The 23392-nt window shown below is 34.9% G+C and overlaps 2 protein-coding genes across 3 annotated transcripts in view; both read left to right on the top strand.

Moving 5' to 3' along the window:
* The window catches only part of LOC117317555 (multiple epidermal growth factor-like domains protein 6), an 89592-nt gene extending 66496 nt beyond the window's left edge, over nt 1-23096 (top strand). For both annotated transcript variants that reach the window (XM_033872378.1, XM_033872379.1), the window contains 8 exons: nt 795-1073; nt 2326-2442; nt 3122-3400; nt 3758-3874; nt 4779-5057; nt 13957-14073; nt 20348-20473; nt 21875-23096. In XM_033872378.1, coding sequence (XP_033728269.1) covers nt 795-1073; nt 2326-2442; nt 3122-3400; nt 3758-3874; nt 4779-5057; nt 13957-14073; nt 20348-20473; nt 21875-21963 — 1403 coding nt within the window. In that variant the 3' untranslated portion in view covers nt 21964-23096. The remainder of the gene's footprint in view (nt 1-794; nt 1074-2325; nt 2443-3121; nt 3401-3757; nt 3875-4778; nt 5058-13956; nt 14074-20347; nt 20474-21874) is intronic.
* Nucleotides 5880-9758, top strand: LOC117317558 (THAP domain-containing protein 5-like). The gene is made up of 5 exons (XM_033872383.1): nt 5880-6410; nt 7329-7553; nt 7932-8732; nt 9128-9380; nt 9654-9758. The coding sequence occupies exons 1-3, from the start codon at nt 6024-6026 to the stop codon at nt 8256-8258; spliced, it is 939 nt and encodes a 312-aa protein (XP_033728274.1). The 5' UTR covers nt 5880-6023; the 3' UTR covers nt 8259-8732; nt 9128-9380; nt 9654-9758.
* Nucleotides 23097-23392: the final 296 nt, after the last annotated feature.

The following is a 23392-nucleotide window of genomic DNA, read 5'->3' as shown; positions in this document are numbered from 1 at the left end:
TCGAGTTTCATAAAAGCTCATATTGCATAAAAGAAATTTAAGACACTTTTTGATCAAATAACTCAGAAAACTTACATTCTAATGTGCTTTAAAGTCAAAATGAAGAGGACAAATGTAAACAGACGCAGACTTTTTCGATTCTTTACATAATGCCATTGGCCATATTATGACGTCGCAAACGATTTCTTACTGGCGAAGACAATGAAAAGCGCCCCAGCGTATCCAGAGTGTATGTTACTCTAGCAGCATACATGTATAATAAAGGGGCGAATTAGAAAATAATTCGAACATGACGGATACCTAATGGATTCTGCACGGTCGTCATTGTATCTCTGAATTAAACAGTAAATCTTGTTTGTTTGAAGAAGTGTGTGTGTCCATATCAATTAGAAATAATATATCATTGCTGCGATTATAGAACTTTTCATGAAAATAAAAACTGCGTTAATATCGCTGTCCGAAATTACCACAACGATTACCTTGAGAAATGAACAGTACAATATGTATATCGCTCTGTTTCCCTAAGTTTCGGGGATATCAAGTGCCCAATGCTGATTGTATGTTGTATGGCTGATGTACTGTGTACGGGACTGAAGTAAGCAGTGCAGGATTCGTTTACTTAGAATAGAAATCGTTTATGTAAGATATACACCGATAAAATGTAAAATCGGTATGAATTATTATAATAAGAAAGTCTAAACATACCTAAGTGTAACAGATATATCATGTTTTATAACTTTAGATATCTATAACAGGTTGTTGCACTTTCTTGTGTTTTAATGACACATGTACAGGAGTCATCATCTGTGAGAGAGTTACATATAGTATTGAATGCCCTGCGGGACAAGTCATCAACATCCAGGAAGCATTTTATGGCAGAGATGATCAAAGTACGTGTTCGTGTATAAACCAGCCATTGACAGACACCAATTGCTCCTCCGCGGTAGCTCTGGAGAGATATGGAAACCTCTGTAATTATAAACACATCTGTTCGGTGACAGCTAGTAATAGTATGACCGGAGATCCCTGTCCTGGTACCTACAAATATGCACGGATCAGATACACCTGTATTGGTGAGTAACAATCTTTGTTCGTCGCCGATCGTCTAGTTATTAAATGGTTTAAATGCCTCTGACCAGCTTAAAAGATGAGAAAAAAGTGGATGGTGAAAGGTCTCAAAAGCATGATTTTTTTCGAGGCAAACCTATTTTGAATTAATTCAATATACATGACCCCCCCCCCCCTCCTCTCCCCCCGGACCAGGAACAGTGATAACCATGATAGTTAAATTCAAATTTGACCCGAAATATCACTTGGAAAAATAAAGTAACCAGTTAAACAGTAAATAACATATCTCAATGTTATCTATTCTTATATGTTATCGATTCAAACATCAACGTATGAAAGGATAATGTTTAACGATCATGCATTGAAATTGCTGTTGTAAGCTATGAAATTGATCATATTTCAATTTTCAAAAATAAAACTGCTGTAAATTTCTTATCTGTTATATATAATTTTTAAAAAAGAACTTTTTAAAGGATTTTTTGTTTGTTTTTTGTTTGTTTTTAAATATTACTTCCTTTCATTTATATATCATTTTTAACAATACATTACTACGTTTCTCCAAAATATCATTTCCTTTAAACGAATTGATAATGACTTTTATCGAAATCCTTTATCTATTTAACCGATCAATAAACTTATTTTTCCCCAAATGTTAATTATTGATTTTTTTCGAACTAACGAAAAGTTCTTATGATGAAACATTTATTAAAATCTTATTCGAATTCTTATTTTACCTTCATTAAAAAAATATTTTGCTCTAACAAAATCTTATTTCACGTTTTTTTTTGTTTTTCTACAAAACATACTACTTCATTTTACCGACACAGACAATATTATCACCGAAACCTCCACCAATATAAGTAAGCTGTCTTTGACTGTCTTTATCAACTCCTGTGCTGACATTATAACGTCGTATAATGACATTATAACATTTTGTACTGACACTATAACGTTATGTACCGACACTATAACTTCCTCTATTTACACTATCACGAACAGTTTTGACGCTTAAGCTACCTGTTCTGAAACTCAAACTCCCTGAAATGAGATTATAACGTCCTTTACTTACACTATAATTTCCTGTATTGACAGTATAACCTCGTGTAAGGATACAGGAGCTTCTTAAACTGACACTATATTCTACTGTACAAATATTAAAACTTGCTGTATTGGCAATATCACCTACTGTACAGACAGTTATTGACGTCATGTACTGATGCTATAACTTTCCGTACTGATACGTTACTGTTTTTAAAGCTTCTGTTAGTTGTGATGGCGATCCTTGTAATGGTGGACACTGTGGATCCTCAAGCGGCTCAATTGTGTGCACCAACTGTCCGGAGGGGAAAATAGGGCCACGCTGTGAGATAGACGGTGAGTAGAATGAATGTATCTAATGGATCTTAAATAAGGTAATCTTTCATGTTAATATAATACCAACCAGTCCGAGAACTTGTTCCGAGTCTTGACGAGAAAAACTTAATACTTCGAGTCGAGTTTTATAAAAGCTCATATTGCACAAAAGAAATTTAAGACACTTTTTGATCTTATAACTCAGAAAACTTACATTCTAATGTGCTTTAAAGTCAAAATGAAGAGGACAAATGCAAATAGACGCAGTCTTGTTCGATTCATTACATAATGCCATTGGCCATATTATGACGTCGCAAACGATTTCTTACTGGCGAAGACAATGAAAAGCGCCCCAGCGTATCCAGAATGTATGGTACTCTAGCAGCATACATTAAAATTAAAGGGGCGAATAACAAAATAATTCGAACATGATAAAGACCTAATGGATTCCCCACGGTCGTCATTGTATCTCTGAATTAAACAGTAAATCTGGTTGGTTTGATGAAATGTGTGTGTTCATATCAATTAAAAACAATATATCATTGCTGTGATATAAACCGATAAAACGTAAACTTTGTATACATTATTATAATAAGAAAGTCTAAACATACCTAAGTGTAACAGATATATCATGTTTTATACCTTTAGATATCAATAACAGGTTGTTGCACTTTCTTGTGTTTTAATGACACATGTACAGGAGTCATCATCTGTGAGAGAGTTACATATAGTATTGAATGCCCTGTGGGAAAAGTTATCAACATCCAGAAAGCATTTTATGGCAGAGAAGATCAAAGAACATGTTCGGGTATGAACCAGCCATTAACAGACACCAATTGCTCCTCCTCGGTAGCTCTGGAGAGATATGGAAACCTCTGCAATTACAAACACATCTGTACGGTGACAGCCAGTAACAGTGTGACCGGAGATCCGTGTCCTGGTACCTACAAGTATGCACGGATCAGATACACCTGTATTGGTGAGAAACGTTTTACGTTCGTCGCCGTTCGTTGAGTTGCTAAATGGTTTAAATGCCTACTCTGAACAGCTGAAAAGATGAGAAAAACTTGAGCGGAGAAGGAAAGCATGTATTTTGTAAATAATATTTCTTTGTCTTCATGCTCAAAATTTACTCTAAAAATAGATTAAATGAAAAAAAAATAACATGAACCAATCAATAATCTCATTATTCCCGAATGTGTATTATTCCTTTTTTACGAACTAATGAAATATTTTTGTACTTGTTTTACTGACACTATCACCTACTGTACAAACAGTTTTGACGTTTTGTGCAGATGCTTTAACAATCTGTACTGACACGTTATTGTTTTTAAAGCTTCTGTTAGTTGTGATGGCGATCTTTGTAATGGTGGACACTGTGACTACTCCAGCGGCTCAATTGTGTGCACCAAGTGTCCGGAGGGGAAAATAGGGCCACGCTGTGAGATAGACGGTGAGTAGAATGAATCTATCTAAAGGATCTTAAATGAGGTATTCTTTCATGTTAATATATTATAAACCAGTCCGAGAAATTGTTCGAGTCTTGACGAGGAAAACTTAATACTTCGAGTCGAGTTTCATAAAAGCTCATATTGCATAAAAGAAATTTAAGACACTTTTTGATCAAATAACTCAGAAAACTTACATTCTAATGTGCTTTAAAGTCAAAATGAAGAGGACAAATGTAAATAGACGCCGACTTTTTCGATTCTTTACATAATGCCATTGGCCATATTATGACGTCGCAAACGATTTCTTACTGGCAAAGACAATGAAAAGCGCCCCAGCGTATCCAGAGTGTATGTTACTCTAGCAGCATACATGTATAATAAAGGGGCGAATTAGAAAATAATTCGAACATGACGGATACCTAATGGATTCTCCACGGTCGTCATTGTATCTCTGAATTAAACAGTAAATCTTGTTTGTTTGAAGAAGTGTGTGTGTCCATATAAATTAGAAATAATATATCATTGCTGCGATTATAGAACTTTTATTGAAAATGAAAACTGCGTTAATATCGCTGTCCGAAATTACCACAACGATTGCCTTGTGAAATGAACAGTACAATATGTATATCGCTCTGTTTCCCTAAGTTTCGGGGATATCAAGTGCCCAATGCTGATTGTTTGACTGAGGTATTGTGTACGGGGCTGAAGTAAGCAGTGAAGGATTTGTTTGCTTAGAATAGCAATCATTTATGTAAGATATAAACCGATAACATATAAAATCGGTATGCATTATTATAATTAGAAAGTCTAAACATATCTAAGTGTAATAGATATATCATGTTTTATAACTTTAGATATCTATAACAGGTTGTTGCACTTTCTTATGTTTTCATGACACATGTACAGGAGTCATCATCTGTGAGAGAGTTACATATAGTATTGAATGCCCTGCTGGAGAAGTCATCAACATCCAGGAAGCATTTTATGGCAGAGAAGATCAAAGTACGTGTTCGGGTATGAACCAGCCATTGACAGACACCAATTGCTCCTCCTCAGTAGCTCTGGAGAGATACAGAAACCTCTGTAATTATAAACACATCTGTTTGGTGACAGCCAGTAACAGTGTGACCGGAGATCCGTGTCCTGGTACCTACAAGTATGCACGGATCAGATACACCTGTATTGGTGAGTAAGGTTATTTGTTCGTCGCCGATCGCTAATTTACTACATTGTTTAACTTCCTACTCTGAACTGCTGAAAAGATGAGAAAAAACTTGAATTAAGAGGGGAAGCATGCATTTTGTAAAAGGAATTGAGAGCGGGGATCAATAGTTTATATTTGATGTGCCGAAGAAGACTAAAATCGTTATCTATACTAATTTTGGAAGCAAATACGTTGTTGTTACTTCGTTTCGTCTAAAAAGCATGATTTAATCGAGGCAACCTATTTTGAATTAATTCAATATATATATCCCCCCCCCCCCCCCACCTATAACAGTGATAACCATAATAATTAAATTCAAATTTGACCCGAAATATCTCCGGGAAAAATAAAGTAACTAGATATACAGCATAGAATATATCTCAGTTTTATCTATTCTTAATATGTTATTGATTCAAACATCAACGTATGCAAGGAAAATGTTAAATGGACATGCATTGGAATTTTTTTTGTAAGCTATGAAATTGATCATATTTCAATTTTCAAAAATAAAATTGATGTAAATTTCTTATCTGTTATCCATAATTTTTTCAAAAGAACTTTTTAAAGCATTTTTTGGTTTTTGTTTTGAAATATTACTTCCTTTCATTGCATTTATATATAACGAAACATTACTACGTTTCTCCGAAATATCATTTCCTTTAAAGGTGACAAACATATATTTTTTTAATATGCAGTGATATATGCATTTTCAAATACAATTTTATCATATTAAACCATATCTGGCAATATTTCCGAAAAAAAAAAATGTTGATTTAGTGACATTTTGACGATGGTAAAAATAACGGTTTTTCATGAGACGTTGCCGATAGAAGTTTCTGGTACGAGTTACGTCCCTTTGCTGTGACGTCACGTGAACCCCAGGAGCGGTTTTGTCAGAGGTCAGCCATATTGATTACAGGTGTGAAGTCGTCCGTAAAATGTAAACAATGGTGCAGTGTGCGGCATTTAATTGTTCTAACAGAACTGGACAAAAAATCAGCCTATTCACGTTTCCAAAGGACACAAAACTACGGAACGAATGGACAAAAAGACTGAAAAGGAAGGACTATGTGCCATCCGATTACAGCAGGTTATGTCAGATGCATTTCACACCGGAGTCATTCACAAAAGACCCCCGTATCACCAGTTCCATTGGATTTAAACCAAAATTAATCAGACTGAAACCTGATGCTGTACCTACTATATTTGATTTTTCAACCCCAAAGTCTCGATCACAAGATGCTAGGACTCCTGAATCAGACTCTTTATCTGAAGAAACTCTAAGTAGGAAACGGTCAAGGAGTCGTGCCATACAGAAAAGGCGTAGACTTGAGGTACATGTAAGTTTGGTTTGTTAAATAACAATTATGCAATTTATTTTTAGATGAATTTCAATCTTCTTCCACTCCATCTTTTACAGATTATATACATTAGTCATTATAGGTCTATCGTAGGTTCATATCTTTCTTTGAATATGAGCAGGACTTGTAGGCCTACAATTAGGCTACATGTACAACAATACAACATGCATGTAATCCCTGATATTTTTCAACATATTTTCATCAAGAAATAAGATAATTATTAGGCCTGATACTTCATACATGTTTTATCAAAACAAACTGCATTAGAACCATTCACATACATCTGGATCTGGTTAGTATTTCTATAAAAATACATATCCCTCTACTTAAATATATTTTCATGCGATCATATATAAATAGTAATTATCAGATGCAGATGCCTGTGTTAGAACTGAGGAAGATGGTAATGGGGTAGCAATTTTTACTCTTTGTTTTTGTATTTTCCATTTTTTTTGTTTTCTCAATCAGGACTAGATCTATCTGTTGAATTGTTTGTTTATATATATAATTAATTGGTGATCAAAATATTGGGATATAATTTTCTTTTAAAAACGCTGATAAAACCAATGAATTAAATGTATGAAATTATTGATGATATGTATCAATAAGAAAACAATTAATATTTATCAACCTTGTAAGAATTTTTTTTTGCATTTTTGTATTTTTTGTTTCTTATAATTTGTATGGTATATATATATATATATATATATAATATATGTACATGATTTACAGTATATTAAATGTAATTTTTAATTATTCAAACATATTCTATTACACATGTACAGTGCTTTGAAATACCATGCAAGTTTAACTTTAATAAAACATCAATGGATTGATTAATATATTCCTCAATGGTTAAATGTAGTACATGTACATGTATTTTAATTTTAGGTTCTGGCCGAGATTACAGACCTATACCAGGACGACAATTATGTTGCTATCCATCTAAGTGAGGACCATCATGAACATCCTCAAATTCAATACATAGCGGACCAGTGTCATATGGAGACTCAGACAGAATCTGACCATAGGCAGACAAGTAGTAAATGTATTGGGACAGATGATGAACATACAGAAAAATATTCTGTTGGATGCCAGGCCTCCTACAATGTAGTTGTAAGTATTACCTCTGTCTAAAGATACATATATGAATAGTAAGTTGATAGGACACTTGATGTATAAATTGTGCATTTTCAAAGCTTTAGCCGATTCAGACATTCTTAAAGCGAAAGTAGCTAAGGTGTTTCTTGGAAGTAACTGATTATATAATGTACAAAAATGTTTGTAGCCTGGAATTTGGAAAGACATGTACAATGGCAGCATTTATTGTGGTCAACATGAAAATATAGTTTGTTATAGAACCGATTTCAGTTGAAGTTGCGTTGTAGCAGCATTTATTTCTTACTGAAAATTCTTGATTTCAGTTTTAATTTTTTGTTTTATGAAAAAAATTGCTGCAGTTTTATTTCATCATTTTGTTAAATCCTATTTCAGCATCGACGGCATGTTTCACTTCAGGCTACGTCATCAGTAACCAAACCAAAAACTACGTCTTGTGCAGTGCAGGCCACATGTAAAATGGAGACGGCATCAACACAGTGTATTCGCTATAAGAAAACCAGCCTTGAAAATAACAACTTTATGCAAGATGAGTGTCGCTATAATACTGAGAATGATTGTCAACAAGAGTCGTCCGATGATCCTGACTGGGTGCCAACATGTGATGATGAAGCTGAATGTAATGAAAGCAACATGCTGGACAATGAAGATACTGAACCACAAAATGCTAAAAAAATATATATAGTTTTCGAACACTGCTGATTGCAACTATTGGATTTTTGTCCTGATTGTCACAGGACTGGGCTAGACCAAGTCAAAACAACAATAGGGACATGTGTATGTATCCACTCAAGATGTGCGTGTGGATTTGTGCGACAGTGGTCAAGCCAGCCATTCTCAAAAGCAATGCCCTGGGGAAATTTGATTACTGCCAGTGCAATATTTTTCAGTGGCAACAGTCCAGTGAAGACTTTGAACTTCATGCATCATGCAGGAATTTTAGGACTTGGTCTAACAAGTTACAACATGTTACAGCGAACATACATTGTGCCCTCTACATTGTCTTGCTGGCAGTTCCAGCAGTCTGTTGTCCTGGAAACCCTAAGAAACACAGGCAAAGACCTCAAACTTGGTGGGGATGCTCGATGTTCTTCGCCAGGCCACACCGCTAAATATGGGAGTTACACTTTAATGGATGTTGTAACTTCAAAGGTTATTGACTTGCAACTAGTTCAGGTAACTATTTTTGGAATAATTAAATCAGAATGATAGTCTGACTATTAAACATTCTCTGCATGTTTTGGACCCTAAATTTTCTGAATGAGTATAAGCTAAGTATGTACCGAAATTGCCCATTTTCGTGAAATTTAAAATGAATCTCAAATTTGGTATTCATAATGCGAAATGATCCCTGCTTATGATTGATGTCAGATAATGGTTTTATTTTTATATATATTTACATGCATCAATTATTGCATTTTATTGTTTGAAGTCTGGGTAGTGGATAAAAATAGACTTATAATTAATCAAATATTGGTAATACAATTACAAATTCAAGTAAGTTTTATAATTTGGAAACTCATTTTATTAAATGCATGTGCTAATTTACATTTTAATTATAATATTTACAGTCTAATGAAGTGAAGAACTCTTACAATATGGAACTTGAAGGTCTGAAGCGGTCCCTGAGATTTCTTGAAGAAGAAGGTGTGAGTGTGTCTGACTTGGTGACAGACAGGCACAGCCAGGTCAAGAAATTCATGAAGACGGAATGCCCCAGCATTAATCACTGGTTTGACGTTTGGCATGTGGCAAAAGGCAACTTTTCCTATACCCTTCATTAACATTTTACAATCTCATATTCAAGATGGTGTTTTTGTCCAGGTATGCAGGCTTTCCTTTGTCGTTAAACTTCATATGACCATTACAATTTAGTTGTTTGTAAATAGAAATAAGACCAAACCTTAATAGTGAATATTAGTACCCTCAAATCATGGGCAAAAAAATAACATCAAACTAATGTGTAAAACTTAGATAGTGGAAATGAACTTGTAGTGTTGTCTAAGAAATATGTTCAGGCTTAAATTTGATGCCTATTATAATTATGTGAGACTATAAGTCTAAGTATTCTTTTTTATAATGTGATTTATTTTCTAGGAGTCTACAAAAAGTTGGAAGCTCTTGGCAAGACCAAAAGATATGCTTTGGCTGCACAATGGGCAAGATCAATCAGCAACCATGTGTACTGGTGTGCAGCCAGTAGTGATGGAGAGGAGGAACTTGTGCGTCAAAAATGGACCAGCATCACCAATCACATAGCCAACATCCACGATGGTCACGGGGACAAGTTTGAGAGATGCCAGCATGGAGATCTGGAAAGGAATTGGTTCAAGCCAGGTATGAATTGATGCCAGATTTTCCTAGTAGTTTTTCGAAAAAAAGATGTAATTTTTATTTCAGAACATAAAAGATTTACCATGACATTTATTTATTTGTTTTACTATCAAACAGACTCATGAAAATGATAATTCAACTTCTCAATAAGCAGAAAGAGGAGAAACCTGATAATGGCTCTAATGCTTGAAATAAGTCCTAAATATGTGTTTAGATGAATAACAGCCATTCAAGGTTACAGCAACAAGTATGCTAAAACTTTCTATGACTTCCAGATAATTTGATTTGATATCTAGCCTACCTGCAGCATAGTTGTTAACTACGTTGGGATACTTATAATCATTTGGTGGTGGATAAATTAAAAATGTACTAATTGTTGATATATGAAGAAAGGAGTTGTATCCCAATTGTGAAATTGAGTATTTTATCAGGACTCTGGTGATCATTTCAGGTAGCAAAGTTTTGGGAGAAGTGGAAAACATTGTCCACAACAAACTGCTATTGAAAGACATTGGGAAACTGTCTCCAGGTGAACAGACATCGAGCATGGAATCTTTCCACAACATTGTCAACTTCTTCGCACCTAAGTCAACTCACTACTTTTACAACCAGATGAAAGCCAGGTGAGACATAGTCATTTATTTGCAGTACATAGTAGTAAGTAGGTAGTGTATACACTGAGTCTTTTATATTTATTATGATATATGGCGTCTAAGCATCCAGAGCCAATGTTTTGGAAATGTTACCGGAGTAAATTAGTTGACAAGGAACTGTCCAATATGGGTTTTATTTTCAAAGTCCGAGAGGTGGAGGATTCATGTTTGGATATCTAAACCATGCAGTCTGTCATTGTGGTCCAGACATATGACACGACAAGTTGACAACAAGGTTATTAGTGATAATTTGTCAGTTGAAAGCATTTATTATTTTACTACGAGATGCTAGATTGTTAAAAAGAATTGTTCATTTTCACACATATGCTTTTCATTTCTTGTTGTAGACTTTGCCTTGCTGCCATGCACTTCAATGTGAATTCATCAAGATCACAGGCAGTGAAGGACGGAAAAGGGCAATACAGAGTTTCATTTCCAAAAAGTAGGAAAGGGGATCCAGTAGCAAAGGAAGTCAAAGTAAAGCAAAACTTTTGTAAGTTAAAAAATCTCTCTTTTTTTTTGGTTGACCAGGTGTGACATTTTGTATATTTGTTATATTGGCAATCAAATAACTTGGTAAAGAAAATTGAAATGAATTCTACAACAACTACTGTATATAGTTTTTTATGCTTCAATTTAATTGCAATCTTTATTACGTTTCACAGGTTACATTCAAGAGCTCATGGATAAAGTGGTCATCAGAAGGGAAATGTTTTCAACATATGACCAGGCAAAGAGAGCGTTACAACATGAGCTAGACCCTGCCCAACTTCAATCTCTGGACAAAAGATGGACGTCATTCATGACTACAACAGAGACATTGTCATTCAGAACATGTGTAGGAGATTCAATTGTTATGTTAGAAACGAGGAGAGTGGAATCCGGTAAATTGTTCTGAGGGAAATGTCCTTCGAATGGCGGAGACAGCACAAGATGGAATTACTTTTCGATTCTTCTTGCCTAGAACTTTCCATGTCCATCTTATAAATCTTCTGTAGGCAACAAGACGATATGTTCTGAAAAAAAGTATACATTTTAATTAAACATCATTCATCTGATAATATTAATCAAAAAAGCACAATACCAAGGAACTTACATGTACAGTCTGTAGTAGATTTCATGTGTATTAACTATATTTTGTATTCATTGTATACATGATTCATGAAATAAATTGGCATGAAAACTGGACCATTGATATTTTTATGGCAACATTGATGAACAAATATGATTGAATGTTGGTTTTTGTTGATCTTAGCCTCACTTACCTGTGTATATTTTCCTGTGGAACGTTACCATATTCTTCTGCAAACTCGTAAAAAGATGTCTCTAACACATGCATATTCAAGCAGTTTGCTGTAAATCCTTCGTGCTGTGTTATACACTCAATGTTTTCTAATTTATCTTGTAAAAAATGTCAATGTCATGACAACATTTTCGTTCCTTAACTGTAGGCATAGAGAAACAGCAGCTAAACGAACACCTGTTCAAAAGACAATTGAAATTTTGTCAATGACACAATTCTCGTTATGTCAGATTTGACGGAATAACAGACATTTTATAAAGTAATTAAATTTCATCTTCAATTACACATTACTTGAAAATATGTTTTGAATTGCAATGCATATTTGCAAGATTTTTTTTTATTTCCCCATGCCTGTACTTTCTATAACATTATTCAACAAAATCTATGTATAAATAAACTTTATGATATGATTTCAACCATTCTCGTGTGTTTATTTGACGAATTCTATATTTAAAAGTGTATAGAGTCTAGTATCTGCATTGTAATATAATCAATCATTATTTTGCCTTCAAATCTTATTATCTTACTTCCAGGAGAAAATGCGCAAAGAAATTAAATATCTAAGCCACCCAGCTGATCAATTCGGGTCATCATATCAAACTATATCACAGTCTTACTCTTTAACAAATATTTATTGATGCTGTAAATTCGTTTTCATACCATGTGTACCTCGCTGAAAAATGTCGCCGATGCTAATGGAGAATATAGGCCTAACGTTTGTTGATGGTTTGGCAACGACATATTATAATTCATACTGGATGGGAAAGTGCTAAAATATGATGAAGATAAATCTAGCGAATTTACAAATATTATTAAGATTGAATTATAATTAGGCCTAAATTATAATAGAAATGTCCCGGTAAACGATGTTTCGAGGCAGTGCATATATGCTGGCGCAATAGCGAAGTGAATCGAAGATATCACATTTATATAAAATAGGTAGTTTGAATCACCGGTTTTGATCATCTATTAGGTACATAGAACTTATGGGGTAATTTACTAACCATTCGGTACCACTGTCGGGATTAGGCCTACTGGTTGAATCACCGGAATCGTAACTCTCGTCACTGAAGTCTGATGAACTGCTGTCATTATTAGTGTCATTTTGTTTTTCTGGTTCATACATATACGGTTGTATATTAAGACTGAATGACACCTCCGGAATATCGTCATAATCACTGAGATCGGGTGAATCCATAGCCAATTTCACGACAGGACTTGAGCATAAGATCAGTGGTCTCAGCGACAGCTTGGGGCTCTGGTGACGTCACACGTCTTCCGGTCCATGGGTTTTATTTAAAATTTAACACAATCGGGGGCATCAAAAAAAATTTAAACACGAATCATTTTTCAAAAATACATGTTGAATAAGTATATACAACAAAAATCAGATTTCATGTTTCTATGTTTGTCACCTTTAAACGAATTGATAATTACTTTTATCGAAATTCTTTATCTATTAAACCGATCAATAAGTTGATATTTCCCGAATGTAAATTATTTATTTCTTTTTAAACTAATGAAATGTTCTTAAGATAATACTTCAATTAAAACATCGTTTTTCGAATTCTTATTTTCCCTTCATTAAAAAATATTTTGCTCTAGCGAAATCGTATTTCATGTTAACGATTTTTTGTTTTTATTTCTAAAAAAGATATAACTTCATTTTACCGTCACAGACAATATTATCACCGAAACCTCCACTAATATAAGTAAGCTGTCTTTGACTGTCTTTATCAACTCCTGTGCTGACATTATAACGTCGTATAATGGCATTATAACATTCTGTACTGACACTATAACGTTATGTACCGACACTATAACTTCCTCTATTTACACTATCACGAACAGTTTTGACACTTAAGCTACCTGTTCTGAAACTCAAACTCCCTGTAAATGAGATTATAACGTCCTTTACTTACACTATAATTTCCTGTATTGACAGTATAACCTCGTGTAAGGATATCAGAACTTCTTAAACTGACACTATAATCTACTGTACAAATATTAAAACTTGCTGTACTGGCAATATTACCTACTGTACAGACAGTTATTGACGTCATGTACTGATGCTATAACTTTCCGTACTGATACGTTACTTTTTTTAAAGCTTCTGTTAGTTGTGATGGCGATCCTTGTAATGGTGGACACTGTGAATCCTCCAGCGGCTCAATTGTGTGCACCAACTGTCCGGAGGGGAAAATAGGGCCACGCTGTGAGATAGACGGTGAGTAGAATGAATCTATCTACAGGATCCTAAATGAGGTAATCTTTCATGTTAACATAATATAAACTAGTCTGAGAAATTGTTTGAGTCTTGACGAGTAAAACTTCATACTTCGGGTCTAGTTTCATAAAAGATCATATTACATAAAAGAAATTTAAGAGACTTTCTGACCAAATAACTTAGAAAACTTACATTTAGTTGTGTTTTAAAGTAAAAGTGAAGAGGACAAATGTAAATGGACGCAGACTTTTTCGATTCATTACATAATGCCATTGCCCATATTATGACGTCGCAAAAAGAATTCTTACTGGCGAAGACAATGAAAAGCGCTCCAGCGTATCCAGAGTGTATGTTACTCTAGCAGCATAAGTGTATATTAAAGGAGCAAATTACAAAATAATTCGAACATGGCGGAGACCTAATGGATTCTGCACGGTCGTCATTTGATCTTAGAATTAAACAGCAAAATAATGTTGAATTGACGAAGTGTCGTTGTCTTCACACATATTTCGAGAACCATATTGTATTGTTACACACTTTCATCCTAATGGGACTGCGCGTGCGCAAAGCCAACTTCCTATTTCAACAATCCGCTTCTTGGATAAAGTTATGAATAGCGGTAAACAGTAAAATAATTTGTTTATTTTTCAAGTATGTTTGATAACGATAACAGATTAAATGAATTTTTTGATAGTATCGACAAGCGATCCACTTCTTAATGTGTGTGACAGGAATCTCACTACATATATACCCCTACATGTGTATGACAGGAATCTCACTACATATATACCCCTACATGTGTATGACAGGAATCTCACTACATATATACCCCTACATGTGTGTGACAGGAATCTCACTACATATATACCCCTACATGTGTATGACAGGAATCTCACTACATATATACCCCTACATGTGTATGACAGGAATCTCACTACATATCTACCCCTACATGTGTGTGACAGGATTCTCACTACATATCTACCCCTACATGTGTGTGACAGGAATCTAACTACATATATACCCCTACATATGTGTGTGACGGGTATTTCACTACATATATACCCCTACATATGTGTGACAGGAATCTAACTACATATATACCCCTACATGTGTATGACAGGAATCTCACTACATATATACCCCTACATATGTGTGACAGGAATCTCACTATATATATACCCCTACATGTGTGTGACAGGAATCTCACTACATATATTACCCTACATGTGAGTGACAGGAATCTAACTACATATATACCCCAACATGTATGTGACAGGAATCTCACTACATATATACCCTTACATTTGTGACAGGAATCTTACTACATATATACCCTTACTTGTGTGTGACAGGAATCTAACTACATATATACCCCTACATGTGTATGACAGGAATCTCACTACATGTATACCCCTACATGTGTGTGACAGGAATCTCACTACATATATACCCCTACATATGTGTGACAGGAATGTCACTACATATATACCCTTACATGTGTGTGACAGGAATCTCACTAAATATATACCCCTACATGTGTGTGTGACGGGTATTTCACTACATATATACTCTTACATGTTTGTGACAGGAATCTCACTACATATATACCCTTACATGTGTGTGACAGGAATCTCACTACATATATACCCTTACTTGTGTGTGACAGGAATATCACTATATATATACTCCTACATGTGTGTGACAGGAATCTCACTACATATATACCCTTACATGTGTGTGACAGGAATCTTACTACATATATACCCCTGCATATGTGTGACAGGAATATAACTACCTATATACCCTTACATGTGTGTGACAGGAATCTCACTATATATATACTCCTACATGTGTGTGACAGGAATCTCACTATATATATACCCTTACATGTGTGTGACAGGAATCGCACTATATATATACCCTTACATGTGTATGACAGGAATCTCACTACATATCTACCCCTACATGTGTGTGACAGGAATCTAACTACATATATACCCTTACACCTTTGTGACAGGAATCTAACTACATATATACCCTTACACCTTTGTGACAGGGATCTTACTACATATTTGGTTTGGTTTGGTTTGTTTTTGTTTAACGTCCTATTAACAGCCAGGGTCATTTAAGGACGTGCCAGATTTTAAAGGTGGGGGAAAGCCGGAGTACCCGGAGAAAAACCACAGGCCTACGGTCAGTACCTGGCAACTGCCCCACGTAGGTTTCGAACTCGCAACCCAGTGGTGGAGGGCTAGTGATAAAGTGTCGGTACACCTTAACCCCTCGGCCACCGCGGCCCCTTATCTAACTACATATATACCCTTACCTGTGTGTGACAGGAATCTAACTACATATATACTCTTACATGTGTGTGACAGGAATCTAACTACCTATTAATCCATTATATTGTAAAATGGGACGTCATTGACTTACACTTTCTTGATAATACACGTCTTAGGAGATACCCTCAAATGTAAAACGGTTCTGTAGGATCGGGCTCATACTGTTCAAAGCATTGGGCAAAAGGCACTATGATTTTTTTTTTATATATTAACGTGGCATTTTCGTCCACATACTGTTTTTAAGTGTTTTTTGCATGTCGGATGTGTTCTGATCCCATAACTGCTTAGTGCCACTCTGGCACCCTTGACATATTCTAGATAGCAGCCAAGATGGCTGATAAAGCTAAAAATGGCAATAAGTTGCTCATTTAGTACTCTACAGTTTCATTTTTTGTGTGTATACCAGTATAGACATAAAAAAATAAACTGTAATTAATGACTAAGTTATTGACATTTTAAGCTTTTTCAGCCATCTTGAATATATCAAAATTCTCAAGGGTGCCAAAGTGGTACCAAGCAGTATTAGAGCGGTGATTTTGTCATTTTCTTTGTTGTGATTTGTAAGCTTCAAACTACATGTACGTAACAGATGCTATAATAAGCCTAAGTTTAGAATGAAACCAGAGAAAGGCAATATAAGCATAGATGAATGTCTATTTACAAGATATTTCAAAATTTTAATTAATATTAAATTTTAGGTAATTGTCCGGTAAGAAATGAAAATCTGGCAAACATTCAGGATGCTAGATCCGCCGCTAAATTGGTTTTCACACTTGCAATAAGCAATGCAGTGTATTAAGATTTTACTGGAAAACAAGCAAAAGTGCATTGAATAAACATTATTATAATATTGTTAACAGAAACAGTATATTGAATGTTCATGTGTGCAGATGAATGTAGCCCATCTAACAACAATTTTGTGAGCTTTGTATCTTAAAGTTATTGTTTGTATAATGTAGTGAGTGGTAGTTGTGTGTCGGTCTGATGAAGTGAGTTATAGGTGTATGTCTGTATGATATAGTGAGTTGCAGTTGTGTATGTACGATATAGTTGGGTGCAGGTGTGTATGCACGATGTATATGTACGATGTAGTGGGTTGCAGGTGTGTATGCACGATGTAGTGGGTTGCAGGTGTATATGTACGATGTAGTGGGGTGCAGGTGTGTATGCACGATATAATTGGTGGCAGATGTGTATGCACGATTTAGCGAGATCCATGTATGTATGAACGATGCAGTGATATACAGATGTTTGTATGTTTATTGCAGTAGGATGAAGGTGTGTGTAAAATGATCACCTGATCAAATTTAGTCACATTCTTGAATAATGTCTAAAACCTAAAAATATTTCTTTTGAAACTTTCAACCTCTCCATAACTTTTAACCACTTGTCATGTTAGATATATTGTCTTATTTTCATTTTAAACACCTTGGTAATATTGCAGTGTCTTTCAGGTTATAATGTGTAGTGAGGTTCAGGTGAATACAAGAGAGTGTGTGTGTATGTGTGTTATAGTAATAAAGCTAGTACCTACTTGGTAGCGAAAACGGGACAAGGATTATTTAAAATTGTGTTTTTATATATTATGGGTCGTCAATCCCACTCAATTATATATCATCGTAAAGAGAAGTATTTAATCTTTCAGCGAGTTTTCGCACACAGCTGTTTGCTAAGTACTGAGCAAGTTATTGCATAACGAATTTGACAATGTAGATCGATTAGACAAGGTAGACATCTGCCTATCAACTGGAATGTGACCCAGTTGCTAATGTGTAGTTAATTATCAAATACACGGACTACACGCTTATGGTGTAATTAATTACATGACCAGTCTGCGGCGCGGAAGTCGACAAGCGACGTTAGGAAATAAATGTTCCTTTTTCAAAAATATTGGAGGATCTTTTGTTTTAGCTTTACAATATGATTTTTATAGCAAAACTTATTTTTTTTGGTTACATTACCAGACATTCTACGCTTTTATTTTTAAACATTATTCTGTACTAAACGAAATTGTCTGAATACATCATTGGATATGTCCAGCTAATCCCAGCTGAAACGTTTCTTTATTGATAATAAGACCCCTTTCTTTGCTCTACCAAGGGCTTGCTTGTGTTCTTCTTTTCTCCGTCTATATATGCCAGTGAAAACTGCTTTTTTTCAGTTTATCCCCAATTTGTACTGTTTATATCTGTATGAACCAGTGTGCGAGACAAACGTTGTAAAGGCCCTTGAAGTCTCGTCCAACTCTATACTATATATACTTAAACACTTGACTGCAATTTGTGTTAGACATGATGTCGCTCACGAACTACGGTTTCGTTGTTTGTCTCATGTCGGCACACATACGTGTATGCCTACGTCGGGCTTAGGAACAACAATTACAGTGGTTACCCAGGACAACGTCATGATAACCTCAATGGTAACTTTGGCTCCTAATTCTGCTATCTCATCTCTGACTGTTTGACGTAAACTTAAGGTATGTTAAAGCTGAGCTGAGGTACTAGGTTCACTCTACTCTCATTATGTCATTATTGATTTTTGCGTTTTCCTATTCCGTGTAGTTGTCACAATTTCAGTCATAAAATTTACTCCAGTTCTAAGTATCATAAGTTTAGTGGGTTCCCCTTTAGAGCTGGTACAGGCCCATCCATCACATTAATTTCAGTATCAAATTTCGTAAGGAACACGAATTTGTGTCATGGTTGTCTACCTTTGTCTACCTCTACGTTAATACATTATGAAGGCCTAGACCTTTATGCGACCTTGACTGCATATATATTGCTGATGCGACTGCACAAACTTTCCCGTCTCACAAAGCTGTGTGCTTTTTTTTTTTACTATTTTTAATACTCTGATAGCTCCTAGGGTTGTCTCCCTTTACTTTTGTTTTTGTTTTTGAAGCACCTCTTACCATCGGCACCTTGAATCGAGACGTCAAATTAAGCCACACTTGTAACAGGATTCTTTAAGTTGGCTAAAATTATAGCTCCCTCCCTGCACTCTGTTTCCTAATGTTAATGCACTTGTACGTATTTAATCCAATGTTAAGGTCTTCCCTTTACAAGCAACCTCGTCTGGAGCTTGTGTGACCTGCACTTTTCAATGGTTTTGTCGCGGTTTTAATTATCATCTTTGTCGTATTCTCATAATTGGACATATCGTTTCACTTTATCAGGAATTTGTCTTGTCCACCTAACACAACTTCCGAAAACAAGAGCATTTCTTAAGATACGTAACGCGTTTTGACGAGATCATTTTCGCGTTTAAACGAGATTAGAATATTTGTTTTCCGCTAGATAGTCGTCAATGTTGTTATTCTGTATCCAAATATCAGGGCTTGGTAGTAAAATGGCCATTTACGTCATACAGTAGGTAAATATCAGTTTGGTAATGAGGTGACCATTATTGTCTTACTGAAGGTAAATATTATAGTTTGAAAAGAGGTGACCAATATTGTCATACAGTAAGTAAATATCATAGTTTGGTATCGAGGTGACAACTATTTTCATATAGTAAGTAAATACCATAGTTTGGTATCGAGGTGACCAATATTGTCATACAGTAAGTAAATACCATAGTTTGGTATCGAGGTGACAAATATTGTCATACAGTAAGTAAATATTATAGTTTGGTATCGAGGTGACAAATATTGTCAAACAGTAAGTAAATATTATAGTTTGGTATTAAGATGATTAATATTGTCATAATATGTAAATGTAATTGATAATTCCACCCATTAATAATTGTAGGAACGAAAAAGCCCAGTAGAATCATTTAATTACTGTCCAACGGACACTTTCCCTCAACAAAATAATCTCGTAAATACAGTGTATTAGAGAATTTAAATCCCTAATGTATTAATATCTTCATAGTTATAATGGTGTCCCTATGGCGTTTTCATTGCTGACGATGATATTGTTTTTTTTCAGCAGATGTGTGCGATCCAAACCCATGCACAGGAAGGAAATTGCTTCCCCATTGCAATCCGTGCCCCCAAAATGCATGCAACAAGTGTAGAAAGGAGCTTGATCTACGTCAGAAAAAATATTGTAGACGTAAGAATGTTTATATTTATCCCTTACCTTGATAAAACTAAGGATTAAAGATAAGTGTTGGTCGTGTAAAATTTCACTTGGATTATAGGACATATATGGTGAAGATGGAATTCCTTCCAATCAAGATAGTTACCAATTCAAATTAGTCTTACCATTATGAATTCCACTTTACCAATTCCTACAGCTAATCATATGAGGACAAAGGTTAAGAGATAAGACTTTGGTAATTTTTTCAAAGCAAAAACGAAATTACTGTAGCATCACATAATCCAAGCCCAAAATCTACGAAAGAAAAAATGAAACGATTTATTTTAAATTTTGTGATGAAAAATCAATATTTGTTGCATATTTGTGTAGTTTCGTCACATTTCTTGACACTTCCGATTACGGAACACAAAGACAACATCAATTAAATGTCGACCTCTTTATAGGGGCATCTCGACAAAAACAACGTTTATATATTGTATGTGTTAAAAACACCTCCAGTTACGTTTCTAACTCGATATCATTGACAGCCGATTTCCAATGTCCAGCTTGACCATTCGATTTATATGGGAAACCCCTATCAAATTTGACACTGATAACATCATGTGGCAGTTTTGAAAATGAGGCAGATAGTTCTTAAACACGAACACATTATGATCGGGGATAAAACTGACACAAACACCTGTTTTTCGACGTCAAATTTTGTTGTGAGTGGGGCAAATGTTATTTGATAACTACATGTAAAAGAAGTCAGTTCTGAATTACGAAAGTATCATGCCATACATAACTGATAATCCAGAAACCCAGTCCCTCTGTTCGTGCTGTAAACAACATGCAGAGCTAAGCTTTAGTTATGTGCACCATCCTTGGCCCAGTTGTTCAAAAGATTAGTTTGATCACTTAATTAATGAACATTTCGTTTCGCCTTTTCTTCAAACCTTTGTATGTATATTCCTTAAAAAGAGGCAGATAAGAGTTGACTGAAGACAGTAAAAAGTTTCATCAAATAGTGTCAAGTTAGTTTTACCAGAAATGACTTTATTAGGATTTGTTTTACTAAACTGCGATTAGCTTAATCTTTGAACAGCTGGGTCCCGATTGATAATGCGATTGTTTGTTTGTTTGAAGAGTTCTTGATCCGACTTAAAATGTTGTTTTTTTCGCATTCTACTATTTCTTGGTCTATTTTGCATCAACATTTACCTAACATCTAAGTCCATACGTATACATCCCACAGAGCCTACCAGTTTAACAAGAAATGGCAATCGGGTATAGAAATATTTTAAAATCTATTTTTGGATATCTCAGCGTTCAATGCAAATAAATAGTATGATTAATTTATCAAGATCCTTTATATCTCATAGCTTGTCCTTGATTTATCAAGGTTTGCCAAAATAATTAACTTTGATGTTGTAGATTGTTGCAAAGGATATAGTGGACATTGCCGAATAGGAGGAAACTTGCGAAGCAGTGGATGCATGACATACTTCTGTTCATCGCAATAGAATTAAACCACGCGATGTTCCTTGACCATAGTTATCTGTAATGATTTACTGCTTGCTTATGATACATTCTGCTGACTTTCCATTAGTACTCCCAACTTTCATTAGTGATGGTCTCACAAAGAGAATCAGAATAATCGATTACTAAATGATACGTTATCATTTCTTTGCTTGAACATTCATTTGGAACATACACATAAATCAGCAGTCTTGTTCATGTGTTGATGTCTAAAAGTTTTAAAATCTTGGGTTGACGTTAAGGATTTGAATTGTTCAAAAAAGGGAACTTCTCCATATTGGCTACATACAAATGTACAATTGTGTGATCTCACAACGTTACACGACCTGCGGTACGCGCACGATGTGTGCAGGATCCCACAACTTTATATATGTACAAGAACAAAATTAAATGTTGATATGAATTTTGGTTCATACAGTAAGCAACAATATTGAGAACTTGCCACGAATTCCCAACCCACGGTCAATAAATATGCGTATTATTGTAACAAGGGTAGTAACGCCCCTGAAAACGACTTTTAAAATTGTAGTTTTTATATATAAGGGTGGTGAATCCCACTTTATTATACATCAACGTAAGGGAAATGTCTGGTTTTGCCAATGTGTGTTCACGCGAAAAAAAATGCCCAAAGATTGGGCACGTTATATACATAACGAATTCGAAAATGTAGGTAGATCAGGCTAAGCAGACATTTCCCCGGTCGAACGTGAAATGGGTTTCACAGATTTCACGCTTGTGTTGCCGTTGGATATATACAAAAGCATGAGTCCATCTGCCTTACTGAGATATTGTTATGACTCATCTGTGATGCGGAAATCGAGTTGAAATCAACAAGCCAAGTGTATTTTGTCTAATATCGCCATGTTGGCTTTCTCTGATGATAAAGAAATAATGGTCATTGATTGCATGGATGAAAATATGATTTATTTACATAAGAAAACAACAAGGTAATTTAAAGTTCACGAAAATATATTTCAGTATTTTCAAATTGCACACTCCTAACTTTAAAAAAACCCATTTTATTCTAATTGCATTTCTTTTTAAATATTTTCATTATGTTTATTTCTTTAACTCATTGTAATATTGTCTTAAGCATAATAAATTGCATTGTCTGAAATGTTTGTATGTGCGTTATCCTTCCGTCTTCGGACCCGTAATACTCCACAGATATCAGTATGTCCGTACATTGTTTCTGTTGAAGATAAAACTAAATCAAGACGATTTACAGGTAAGTATACCTGTTTTGGGTTAAGTGTTGTAAAATAGAAATATACATATACTGATATCCACTGTAGCGAAGTAGGGAAAAGATAAAATGTAACCTATATTAACACAAGTTATGCAACTTCATTACATTGATCACACTTCTTGGCCAGGATGGAAGTGATCAAGGTGTCTTACAGAGGGGAAAAC

This window comes from Pecten maximus, chromosome 19 (genome assembly GCF_902652985.1).
Source record: "Pecten maximus chromosome 19, xPecMax1.1, whole genome shotgun sequence".
In the NCBI taxonomy this organism is placed as follows: Eukaryota; Metazoa; Mollusca; class Bivalvia; order Pectinida; family Pectinidae; genus Pecten; species Pecten maximus.
This window is presented reverse-complemented; position numbering and strand designations above follow the sequence as displayed.